General features: G+C 43.6%; 1 protein-coding gene across 3 annotated transcripts in view; it reads left to right on the forward strand.

Moving 5' to 3' along the window:
- MSRA (methionine sulfoxide reductase A) overlaps positions 1–12,821 on the forward strand; it is a 388,021-nt gene that overhangs the window by 143,601 nt on the left and 231,599 nt on the right. For all 3 annotated transcript variants that reach the window (XM_006774771.2, XM_006774773.2, XM_006774772.2), the window contains one exon: positions 10,991–11,059. In XM_006774771.2, coding sequence (XP_006774834.1) covers positions 10,991–11,059 — 69 coding nt within the window. The remainder of the gene's footprint in view (positions 1–10,990; positions 11,060–12,821) is intronic.

Here is a 12,821-nt window from a genome sequence, read left to right on the forward strand (position 1 = left end):
TGAAGGCTGCACAAGTTCACTAGGAAGAAGAAAGAAGACCTTCTGTTGCATGCTTTGTGCTTTGCTAGAGCTTTGCGCACCTTTCTGTGTGGTGTATAGAACCATTTGCACATTTGGTTTTAGTGGTGTTAGAGGCATACAGTTAGGCTTCAAAGTGATAACAAAACTGATAGGATGAGAAAATATGTCTGTGGGTCTTATGCCTTAATTACATTCGCAGGCCTGGGATACTGCACAACACTGATTATTTTAATGTGGCTGAACTGACATCAGCAAATGCTGGCGAGAACGTAGATAACTTTGCTGCATCCACGTGTAACAGACTAAGCAGTGCCAGCCTGCCGCCAGGCTCCCCACAGGTCTTTGAAAGGCGGTGTTTTTAACAGCAATACTAAAAAGTATGATTTCTCTGCAATACTTTATAGCTATGTTTAACATTCTTCTAAAAAGTCTAAAATATGGGTTAGAATCAATAGGAAATAATGTACCTTAGAATGAAAGGAAATAGTTTTTATTTACAGCCGAATTTTCAGGACAACTGTTTTCAATATTGTTATTCACAGGGATGTCACATTTATGAGACTGACATGAAGATTTTAATCCTTAAAAGAATTTTATTTTAAAAGGAATTTTTATTCTCAAGATTATCTAATTTTGATAGTCATTAGGAAGTACATGTGGTAAGAGGGTGGCAGGGAGGTTTCATAGAAGTCAGGTGAAAAATTTCCATCAATTAATATTATATGCTTATCAGACATGCTCTTACATGTGGTAGTTAATACCATTGCATTACGAAGGTAAGCATGGAATTCTCCTAAAGCAAAATGAACAATGATGGAATGCTTTTACTGGGCTAATGTCATATGAATCGGGAACTCGTGCTAGTCTGATAACAGTTGGGTAGCAGGGTGTGGAAGAGCTGCAGGCAGTGTTGCTAACACGGAGCCTTGGGGATGTGTTCCTGATTAGCAGAACCCAAGAGTGGGGCAGGGCCATTGCTGCTTGTAGGATGAATAGAGGGCATTGTCTTACTATCTTTGTTTACTCAACAGTAAGCCCAGTGCCTGGCATGTAACTGGTGTTCCATAACTATTTTCTGAACTGTGATGTTATTTAGGCAAAATGTGGGTTCCTGTGCCTTGACTTACTGGGGTAGATATGCATCATCCCCCCTCCCGAGTCCCTCTGTTAACCTTCATTCCCCTTCCCTCACAGCTGTCTACCTAGGACAGTGGTTCTCAACCTTCCTAATGCTGCGACCCTTTAATACAGTTCCTCATGTTGTGACCCAACCATAAAATTATTTTCATTGCTACTTCATAACTGTAATTTTGCTACTGTTATGAATCGTAATGTAAATATCTGATATGCAGGATGTATTTAGGTGACCCCTGTGAAAGGGTCGTTCGACCCCCAAAGGGGTCTCGACCCACAAGTTGAGAATCACTGACCTAGGACATCATAAGCTCATGAAATCTACCCAAGTCTGGAACAAGGTCTGAGATGCCCTCATCAGACGGGATTTCATAGGCCAGCCATGTGGCTGCTTTGAGTTAGTCCCTGAAAGCTCCAGCCCTGTCACCCAGGGGCAGGGTCTTAAGGAGCAAACAATAGAGTTCAAGGGACCCGAACCTGGAAAGAAAAAGGGCCCCGTGCTGAGTCGTTATGTGATCAAGCAGGAAATAATCTCTCATTGGTTATTTTCATTTAAGGGAGCTTTTATGCTTCCTCTTGCTCTTTCTATTAAACAAACAAACAGGAATGGGACTCATAGGAAAACATTTAGATTTTTACAAGATGAAAATATACCTGTTAGGATCTAGATTTCTTCTTTTTCAAGTTTGCTTTGTAATTTTTTCTTTTTCTTTTTATAGTTGACTGGTTATCAACAAAATATTTGCTTTAAAATTTGGAAGTACACGAAAGTGTAAAGAAGAAAGAATAATCACGTATCGCTTAGCATATTTGGGTAGCTATTATTACATTTTGACCCTCTTTCCTTCTAGTCATTTTTCTGTGCCTCTGTTCTTAATTGGGTAGGATACTCTCTTTTTTTTTGTTTGCTTTTCCTCGCTCAGCTCTGTATTATTACTATTTCCCAATGCATGGAAAAACCTTTTTATGATATACTTTTAAAATTACAATACCAAAAAATTACCATGTAATATTCCACCTTAGGACTGTGTCACAATTCCTTCATTATCTCCCTTTTGTTGGATCATTTAGGTGGTTTACAGTTTTTCACAGTTGTAAACAATTCTGCTGTAAACATTTTCGGATAGCTCTGCCTTAATCCTGATTATTCCCTAAGGTACATACCTATACTTGGAATTACTAGGTCAAGGACTTAAATGCTCTTGACTTTCCTGATGCATATTTGCAGGTTGCTTTCCAACTGGATTGCAGCTGTTCCCACATCCATGGGTAGTGTTTGAGGAAGCCCGGCTCCCTACTCCCTCATCCATATTCAGCATTGGTTTTGTAAGTTTTGCCATTTTCATGAATTAAAAATAGTATCCCATTGTGTGGTTGAGTATCTATTCACGTGGTTATTTGTTATTTATATATTTAAATTTTTTATGAGTAATGTGTGTTCCTGTCGTTCTCCACTTTCTCTATGGCAGTGGAATCGCTGTCTTTTATAGAGTTGTGGAAGCCTGCCTGGGAGCATGCAGAACTAAATCCAATGCTGGTTTTTAGGGCCACTGGCTTACCTCTTGCACTCTAATTGCAGGCACCCTGTGGTCACTTTCCTTCCCTATCCAGGGCAATCTAGTGGCCTCATGGAACTCAGCGACACAGCAGGATCATGCTCTACCAGTTTCTCTTAGGAGCAGAAAAGGACTTGTGTATGAGGGTGTGTGCATTTGGCATTGATGTTGCAAGTTCATAGTCATGCTTGTGGTCTGTGCACTGAGCAGACCTCTGAAAAGACAGCAGGTGCATCATGAAAAATAAAAAGGCCCTATGCTTAATGCTTTATTCTTTTTTAAAAAAATACTCACCCAAGGCTATGCTTTTATTGTTTTCGAGTGAGAGAAAGGAAGGAGGAGAGAGAGAGAGAGAGAGAGAGAGAGAGAAAGAAGAGAAAAGCATGGAAGTCAGAGAGAAACATCCATCAGTTGCCTCCCATAAGTGCTCTGACCAGGGATTGAACCCCTGAAACCTAGGTATGTGCCCTGACTGGGATTCAAACCTGTAACCTTTTGGTGTATAGGACGACATTCCAACCACCTGAGCCACCCGGCAAGGGCAGTGCTTTATTCTTTTAAAATACATTCTCATCTTCATTGCCTCACTCTTTTAGCTAGAAATCTTCCCTTAATGTTCTCTAACAAGTTTGTTGATTAAATGGATCTCCTTATGTGTAGGGTCTATGAAATTTATCTTTGCTCCCACTACTCAAAATGTAATTGCCAGTGGACATGAGCCAAAGACCCTACCCACCAGTATTAGCTTATGCCTCTCCAACTCCAGCTTAGGCTGGGGTTTACATATGGCCTGTTCTGCCCCATCCTGCTATGACTTCATACTGTGAACTTCACATTGTGAAGTTTCAGTTCTTCTGCAGAGGGCTGCTGGGAGGTGCAGGGGCTGCCTGCAGGGCTGTCGGCTTCTTTACTGGCCAGGAGATGCATCTTAGTTTTGCTGTACCGGGAGCAAAGGGAGCAGGGAGAATAATGGTGGCGGATGGAATTCACTGAAGGAAGGACAGTGGTCAGAGCATAAGGATGTAATCCCGAATGATATATGACTTCTTTTTTTTGAGCTGCAACTTGAACTCTAGCCATCTAATTTTTACGTTTTGTCCATAGCATATCTTTTGTTTTTAGGGCAGCCCCCACTTATATACAGTGAGGGCTGACCTTCTTTTTCTCCTTGAGCTTTGAGAGCAATGCTTGCCTCTGGGTGCCCACAGCAGTTGGGGACTACTTGTCTCACTCTCCCTATAGCCTTACTGGGGACTCTGTTAAGCCTCTGCCAGCCACAGATTCCACCTGCCTCTAGTTGTGCACCTCATCCTTCAGTAAGAAGGACTCAGGCTTCCTCGGACACAGGGTGATTGGAGCGCAGATTCAGTTGGCCCTCACTGAGTAACGTCCTCTCAGTAACTGGACCACCACCATGTAACTTCCCCATCTTTCCCTCCTCACATACAGAGCACACCATTGGGGGCAAAACCTACTCTAGGTTGAACTTCACCTTAAAACACCATGGCCCCCAATAATACGAACTTTAAAGACAAAAACAATATAGAACCGAGGGACCCCGAGAGAGGTCCCTCGGGGCAGAGGTGACTAGAACGACCATTATCTATTCTCTCCCAGTGCACCTGTCCTATATTTGAGTGACTGGCATGACAGGTGCATCCTCAGGACTCCAGCTCTCACAGTCATCATATCATCCTCACAACAGGGTGGAGGGCACCTTGGCCAGCCAGGGCCCAGAATGCTCCATCAGTGTGACCGAGGCACCTCTGCTGGAGACAGGAGAGGCAGCTGAAAAGCTAGGGCCGTGGGCCAAATATGAACCCCACTTTGTTCCAGGCTAATTTGTACCTTGAGACACCAGGAGTAAGTGACCTGGAGAAAGAGCCACTAAGGAACAGACAGTGGTGGGGACTGTGACACCATATTTTTTGAGGTTTTAATTGCCATTTTAGTGAAATAAACATACTTTTACATCAGTCTCAAACTGAACCTAATCCCTGATAAGCCTCATAGCAGCATGAATGACTGATAGTAACAATGATAAGCATGGATTGGGCTTTTAAGGGGTTAATAACATGACTGGGAGGGGCTTGCACTGCTAGCTGACCTGCAGCTGTGAGGCTTTATTAGTCTGATAAGAGGCTATACCAGTACAGGGATGATCCTGGTCCAGCAGCTGACCAGGACTCCCAGGACAACAGTAGCTGTTCCTAGAATCTCCAATTAGGTAGTGTTGCTATGGTCACCCAATCTGGAGGAGATTGGACCTGCAGGAGAATACTGAGGGTCTGAGAGACCACTCTCTAGCCCCCACCTCCCTGCCTTTTACCTGTCCAATCCCCCCTCACCTAGAAGATAGGAATTTTAGCTAACTCGGTTTGCGTTCATAATACAGCTAATCACTGGTTGGTTTGTGTCAGAATTTGCATTATTAAGGGTTCATTATCAAACAGTTTTATTGTATTTTTCAAGCAAGAAAACAGTCATAAAATTTGAAGTACATTAGCTATACACAAATAAAGCAAAAAACAGTGTTGGTATTATCTTCTAAAGCTTTTGAACATGCCCCCCAAATCCCCTTCAAAATCTCTCCAATAGTTGACTTTGGCCCAATCTTGCTCTAATTAACCTTGCTGCTCCTCCAGCACTGGGCTTTCAAGATTAATGGAAATCTATTCCTTGTCCTCATATACCCTTGACTGAGGACACGTCTGGCCATCATCAGAGGTTGTCCTCCTGGAGCATGTGGCCTTGGCCGTGTCCCCACGGAGCAGGGGTAGGGACATCTGCCCGACCAGCCAGATTGGAAGCATCCACCCTGCTGTGGCCAGGCAGCAGATGTCCCTGTCAGAAAGCCCCTCCTGTCCCATTTCATGGTCTGCTGGTAATCAATAGTTAGTACCCAGTCAATGAGTGACTTTTCTATTTAGTCAATGTGATTGTTTCTCTGGTGAAATGTCCAACTAATTATGAAAAAAAGTTTTATAAATGCTCATTGGGTTCCCAGGTTAGTCCTTCCCACCCCCAAATCTTATTTGACCTAAATGTGTTTAAAGGATCGCTGGTTCTTTGGCTCCCAGTTACTAGCCTCAGCACAGTTTCAATGGGAAAGTGCTCTTAGAAGTTCAGCCTTGGTTTCCAGGAATAGCACTGCAACTGTTCAGTTCTTAAGGACTCACCATTCCCTCATCATAGAATAGAAAGGAGCACTCAAATTTCCTCCCATTCTTTTGTCCCTAAAGCTACCTATAGTTTTCGGTCTGTCTTATTGAAATTTATCAAGCAGAAATGAGAAGGAAAATGGCTTCTTTCTTTGTGCCATCTTTCTGTTTTATTCACTTAGACCAGGAATAACAAAATGATTTAAGCACACATGAGAGATTCTTTGGGGTGCTAAGAGGAGAAAGGATTTTGTGGTCACATTTGGGGTTAGAGAAAGCATGCTGTGGTTGATTAGGGATGTCTGTCATGTGCATGGAAGTGGAGGAGAGGTAACTAAGTGCCATGTATTTGTTATCCCTGATTCAGATCTTATAAAAAATCAAGTTCACACAAAGATGATAATACTAGTCTAACAGTTAAGTCGCTTACCATGTGCCAAACACTTTTCTAAGTGCATTATGTGCTTACCATGTGCCAAACACTGTTCTAAGTGCATTATGTATGTTAATTCATTTAATTCTCAAAGCAACCCACCAGGTTGTTACCAATGAGGAAACTTACAGATGAGGAAACTGAGGCACAAAGAGGCTAAGTGACTGAGCTAGGAAGCGGGAGAGCTGAGATTCCAAGCCAGCCTCGTTTTCAGAGCCCATGTCCTTAGCCGCTGAAACTGTACTGTCTTTTGTTGGTGAAGGCTGTCTTTGTCCCCCTAGGGCTGCAGTTCAGAAGGAAATGTGAAATCCAGTTTACAGACACTATTATTTTTGGGCTCAGGCTCTAGAATAAAAGATAAAACAAGGTCAGGGTAACCTTAGCAGTAAGGAGAGAATAGCATTTGAACTTTCACCTTCCTCTCCAGTTAGCATTTCTAGTCTTTTCACCTCCACCAGTACTCTGCCTTCTCAGCTGAGAACAGGTGAATGGGGAGGGAAGTGGACATTTAAGGAGCAGAACAAAGGAGTCCCTTTGTCTAGGCCATATGGCTGGGGACACTTCTGAGTGTCCATTTTTAATGATCATTTTTGTATGAGGGCCACATCTATATATATAAAAGCCTAAGCAACTGAACGACCAGTCGACCAGTAGTTATGATATGCACTGACCACCAGGGGGCAGATGCTCAATGCAGGAGCTGCCCCCTGGTGGTCAGTGGGCTCCCACAGTGGGAGTGCCGCTCAGCCAGAAACCAGGCTCACGGCTGGTGAGTGCAGCTGCGGCAGTGTGAGCCTCTCCTGCCTCCACGGCAGGACAACCGAGTGGCAGTGGCAGGTGCAGCGGGGCCAGGATGAGCGGGAGCAGTGCCCGTCCTGGCTCGGGCTCCTCCCCAGCCACCTGCTGCTTTGTGCACTGCTACATCCCTGTGGAGATCCGGCCTAAACCTGCAGTCCGACATCCCTCGAGGGGTCCTGGATTGTGAGAGGGCCCAAGCCAGGCTGAGGGACCTCACCAGTGCACAAATCTGTGCACTGGGCCTCTAGGGTACATATAAAGAGAGAGATGTTTTTAGTGAATGAAATGATATCTCTTTCATAATGGCTAAAGAGAGTCCTTTTAGAACTGTTTATGTCTTCCTTAGTTGGTTAACAACAGTGTATTGAATACTATGCTATGTCCCATACCGTGCTAGTATTGTGGATGTGGTGAGCCAAAAGAGACTCGGGCCCTGTCCTCCCTGAGCTTACAGTCTACTCATCCAAATAGCGACGAAGTATAAGGTGCAGCTCTGGTGAGTGTTGCAGACAAAGGTCGTTGGTTCCAAGAGAGCAGTGTGGCTGAGGTGAGCAGAGCATGTGGGGCCTGTGTCAGAATTTTGACGTAGCCTCAATGCAGTGGAAAGCCACAGTGGGAGGAGGTTGGGGAGTTTGTGTCATATAACCAGAGTTATACTTTCTTTTCAGAGGCAATGTGACTACACTGGGAAGAACAAATTAGAGAGGGTGTGTAGGGACACTTGGAGGACTCCAGGCCAAGAGGCCACAACAATTGGGGCTGGAGTGGTTTTGGTGGTGTAGCGAAGCAGTAGAAGTTATTCTAAAGATGTTTGGAAGGCAGAATTAGCTAGATTTGGTGATAGATTAGATGTGGGTGGTAAGGGGGAGAGAACGGGTAGGAGGATAGCCGTCCTATGCCCAGAGGTTGGGATGCTGGAAGAAGGTCAAGTTTGGAGTGGATGGTCAGCTTGTGTTGGAGGTGCTTTTGAGCTGTCCCAGATGTCAAACAGGCTACACTTTCTATTGTAAATGTGTACTGGTTTGTAAATGAGGTCTGATGGACTATCCTGGGAAACCAAGTATTGGGGAAAATTTTTTTAAAATCTTTAATTTGTTGATTTTTTACAAAAAAATCCAAGCAATTATATTTTCATTTAGAAAATAAGAATCTAACAATGACAAAGGAAATTAATAAAGGTAAACATCTTGCATAATTTCCCTAGTTATTTTCAGTTTTGCATGTTTCTCTGGCAGTTTTTCCCCATAAGCATTCACATTTTAATTAGTTGTCATTATAATCTACATCCAGAGTGTAATAGGGTTGTTTTTGCTTACCATTATCCCAAATATTTTTCCTCATTCCTATATATCTATCAGATGCTGTATTTAAAATATGTAGCATAATATTTCATGTTTTTGAGAAATCATGGATTATAAATTTATAAGCAATTTCTTTATTTTGAATATTTAGTTGATTTTAAGATTTCATTATTAAAAGTAGTAATACTTCAATAAATATTGTTATGCATATCATGCTTTTTTTCTAGGTGGCATTTTTCTTAGGTTGAATTCTTTTGAGTGGGAGTAGTGGGTCAGTGCATTTGAATAGGTGTGCAGCTCTTGATGTGTATAAAGGAAGATGTTTGGAACCACAGGCAAGGCTGTGGAGTGCTCACCATAGAACAGAGTTGTGACCTCCACATGGGGTGTCATCACATTCCTTTGTATTCAGTAACCAGTGGTCCTAACCATATGAGTGAGTGTGCGATAAAGTCCCATGCCACCTGACATTTCACCTTGCATTTACTAATTGTGCCAATTAGTGCCTAGAGATTACTGTAGGGCTTGCTCTCTTGTTCACCTGGCCTGGCTCCGACTCCCCGCTCAGGTTTTCTCTTAGGATAGTGCCACAAATACTTAGGAAGAGTGGGAGCCCCTGAACTAGTAGTATCCCAAAGGGATCATCTAAACTGGACTGAACTTCAGAAGCCTTCAGGTTCTAAAAGACTACAGTGGTGGTGCAGAGGGTGCTTAGGGCTCCCAAGGGTTTGGTTGGAGTTCCATGACCCTGTCTGTGCCTGTCAATCTGTCTTTCATTGCCATTGCTTCTCAGCATATTACCTCTAATATGCCCTAGACCACTGGTTGGCAAACTCATTCGTCAACAGAGCCAAATATCAACAGTACAAGATTGAAATTTCTTTTGAGAGCCAAATTTTTTAAACTTAAACTGTATAGGTAGGTACATTGTTATTAACTTAATTAGGGATTCCTAAGTTGGCCTTTGCTAAAAATGTCCTCAATCTGATTGAGATACATTCACTGAGGTCAACCCCTTCAAACTTCCCATCCACACTCGTCTTGTGTACTTGTTTTGTCTATCTCCTTTCCGAAAACTGACTTCTGCGCATGGGCCACGGAGTTTCAGTCGCACTGTAAGTGCGCTCCCGCACGTGGTATTTTGTGGAAGAGCCACACTCAAGGGGCCAAGGAGCCGCATGTGGCTTGCGAGCCGCGGTTTGCCGACCACTGCCCTAGACTCTTGGTTGCATCTACTCCTGGTTCTCACTAAAGTTGCTTCTGCACTCTCTGCCTTTCCAAGTCCTGCCTCTCCTTTAAGACTCTACACAACTTGTGATTCCCCCAGGTCATTGGCTCTGATTTTCCAACTGACTGGCCCTGTGCTGTGAACTCTTTGCCTTTAGTCCTCATTCTAGGACTTAGCACATAATTGTCAGCTTTCTGGTAAAATTTGCTTTTGAATGTGTTTACCCTCCTGAAGGGCAGGAAAACATGTCATAGTCTCCCCCCAGACCTCTCAGAGCCTAGCTTTAGTGCTGAGTCCTTTGCCAGAGTTCAATAAATCTAATGTGACCCATTACATCAAAATATATGCGCTACGTGAGGCAACGTGAAAGCGTTCTAGCCATTCTTCTCTTATGCATTTTTAATATAAATGTCCATATTCAAAAGTTGCTAATGCTATTAAAATACTCATAGATGGACCATATTCAGATATTCCTGATCTGGTTGCTGTTTGGTGTCATGGGAACAAATTAATGCTGGAAAACAATCACATGGTCACTTTTCATTCCTAAGTCCTTGATGTGCACTGGGATGGGGAGGATGATTGGTGGAGGAGACCAGGGTGCATGAAGAGCAGTAGCAAGCACTAGAGCAGGGGTCCTCAAACTACAGCCCGCGGGCCACATGCGCCCCGCCAAAAACATTTATCCGGCCCGCCGGGTGTTTTTGCCGCCGCTGCCTGTCCTGCTTAGCAGCCGACTCATCCCGGGCCCGCACTGCGCATGTGTGGAATGTCTGAGGAACAGTGAACTGGCCCCTGTTTAAAAAGTTTGAGGACCTCTGCACTAGAGTGTCTGTCTGGCCTCTAAGAAGGTGAGTATCTTTGGCTCCTGAGAACAGTGCTTGAACTGTAGTGAAATGATACGTTCTTGAAAAGTTGGTCTCAATGTGACCCTGCTGTCGTTATGACTCACTTTATTGATTGGGTCTTTGGTGGAAGCCACCCCCCCCCCCCTGGAAGCTGGAGCTTCCCTTGTTCTCCGGGGGATGGCCTGGCACCGTGGGGCCCCTCTGGCAGGAGGCAGGAGCTCTCAGGCTGGGTTGGCATTGCCTCCACCTTCTGCATAGTCCTGCCCAAGGCCAGGCCTCAGCACACTCATTTGCAAAATGACATGTTTGCACAGCCTATCTCTAGGCTCTTCTATAAAAGATCAAACTCACAATACTTGAAACTGTCATAAGAGGGTAAGCTTTGGTGTCATTTCTAAATAAAAATGAGAAGCAGGCTCTTTGACACATTTAATGACATGTGTTAGCATGTGTGTAGAACTTTATACTTAACTTGCATTTCTTTCTTTCTCTCTTTCTTTTTTTTTATAGCCAAACATCATGTCAATGGCAACAGAACAGTTGAACCTTTCCCAGAGGGAACACAGATGGCTGTATTTGGTAAGATATCAACTCTGAAAGAAAACCCAAATCGTGTGCAAAGACTAGTGCCAAATTTCTGAGTTTTAGCAAGTGTCCTCAGGGCTTCAAAATCTGGGCTCTTCTAGATATTTACAAATCATCGGAGCCAACCCCCACCTCCCCAAACTACTGAGTTTTTAGTATTTCTTGGATCAGAAAAGCTTATTCTATATATTTTAATATGCTTTCCCCCCCTCTCTTTGCAGACCAAATGTCAAACTGTGTATTTGCTACTTCTTATGTCCACACTGTGAATTAACCTGATCATTTAGGGCTTGTGTTTTTCTTCCAGGGAGGGATTTTTTTCTTCCACACTGATACGTAATTTTGTTAAAGGCTGGATGGAATTCAAGTAGTTTTGAGTTATTTCACAAAACCCGATCTAGTTGAATGACCTCTGTCTCCTCCATTATGAATTGAGCATATTCTTTAGGAGAAAACATCAATTAAAATGTTTTAAGCAGAATAAAATGTGATCTCTGAGTGTATACAGGGGTGGGCAAAGGTAGATTTACAGTTGTAAGTACCCAACAGGTGGACAGGTGTATGAGAGCCAGTGGCATGGCCACCACAGTCCCCAGACCTCTCACCCCAGTGGACGTCTTTTGGGTGTTGTCAAAGATAAAGTCTTTTCACAGAAACTGCATATTGTGGGTGATGTGATTCACTGCATAAGAGAAGCATGTTAAGAAACCAATGACAATAAAGAACTCTGTACCAAAGTGCTTGAGTGCAGCAAGTACTGCAAGGATGTGACACAATGAAGGCCGGCAATTTGAGCAATTACGAGATTGTGCCTAAGTGCACTGTGCAGTGCAACACTCTTCTGAGTTACTAAAGCTATTGTAATAATCATAACCTGCATGTCTTTTTTCATATGAACAACTGTAAACCTACTTTTGTCTACCCTTCTGTAAAAGACTGCAATTATATGGTGGAGTAGTACTTCTCTGTTAGATTCCAAACCTTTTAGTGGGGAAGTCCTTTTTAAAAATTTTATTTACTTTTAAAAAATATATTTTTATTGATTTCAGAGAGAAAGGGAAGGGAGAGAGATAGAAACATCAATGATGAGAGAGAATCATTGATCGGCTACCACCTGAATGCCTCACACCGGGGATTGAGCCCACAACCCAGGATGTGCCCTGACTGGGAATTGAACTGTGACCTCCTGGTTCATAGGTCAACACTTAACCACTGAGCTATGCTGGCTGGATGGGAGGTCCTTTTTAATTCATGGTTTCTCATCTCCTATCTGATGTCACCTAAACTTCCTTCTAAATGTCTCTACATCTAGCACTTCCTCTCTTCCTCTCCTCCTTCACTGTTCTTCCTTGTATCTACTTCCTGTCCGCCCTCTCCTTCTCCTCCTCCTGTCTTCTCTCCAACAGTATCCTGGGACCCACCCCTTATAACCCTCTCAGGGATCTCCATCTCTGTTCTCTGGACTTTCAGCTTTTTGTGCTGGTTCCTTCCTCTGAGCCTTCAGACAGGTTCTGTGATCTCTCCCATCCTAAAACCTGCAGCCCCCAACTTCACTGCCTTCTCCAGTGTTCTCCTGCCCTGCTCTTGATGGCAGTTTCTTGCAAGGGCTTTTGTTGTATCACTGCTTTTAATATATTTTTTATTGATTAAGATATTACATATGTGTCCTTGTCCCCACGTTACCCTCTACCCCCCCCCGCTCTTGCCCTCCCCCCCGTTGTCAGTGTCCATTGGTTAGGCCTATATGCCTGCATTT

This window comes from Myotis davidii, unplaced genomic scaffold (genome assembly GCF_000327345.1).
Source record: "Myotis davidii unplaced genomic scaffold, ASM32734v1 scaffold524, whole genome shotgun sequence".
Taxonomy (NCBI): Eukaryota; Metazoa; Chordata; class Mammalia; order Chiroptera; family Vespertilionidae; genus Myotis; species Myotis davidii.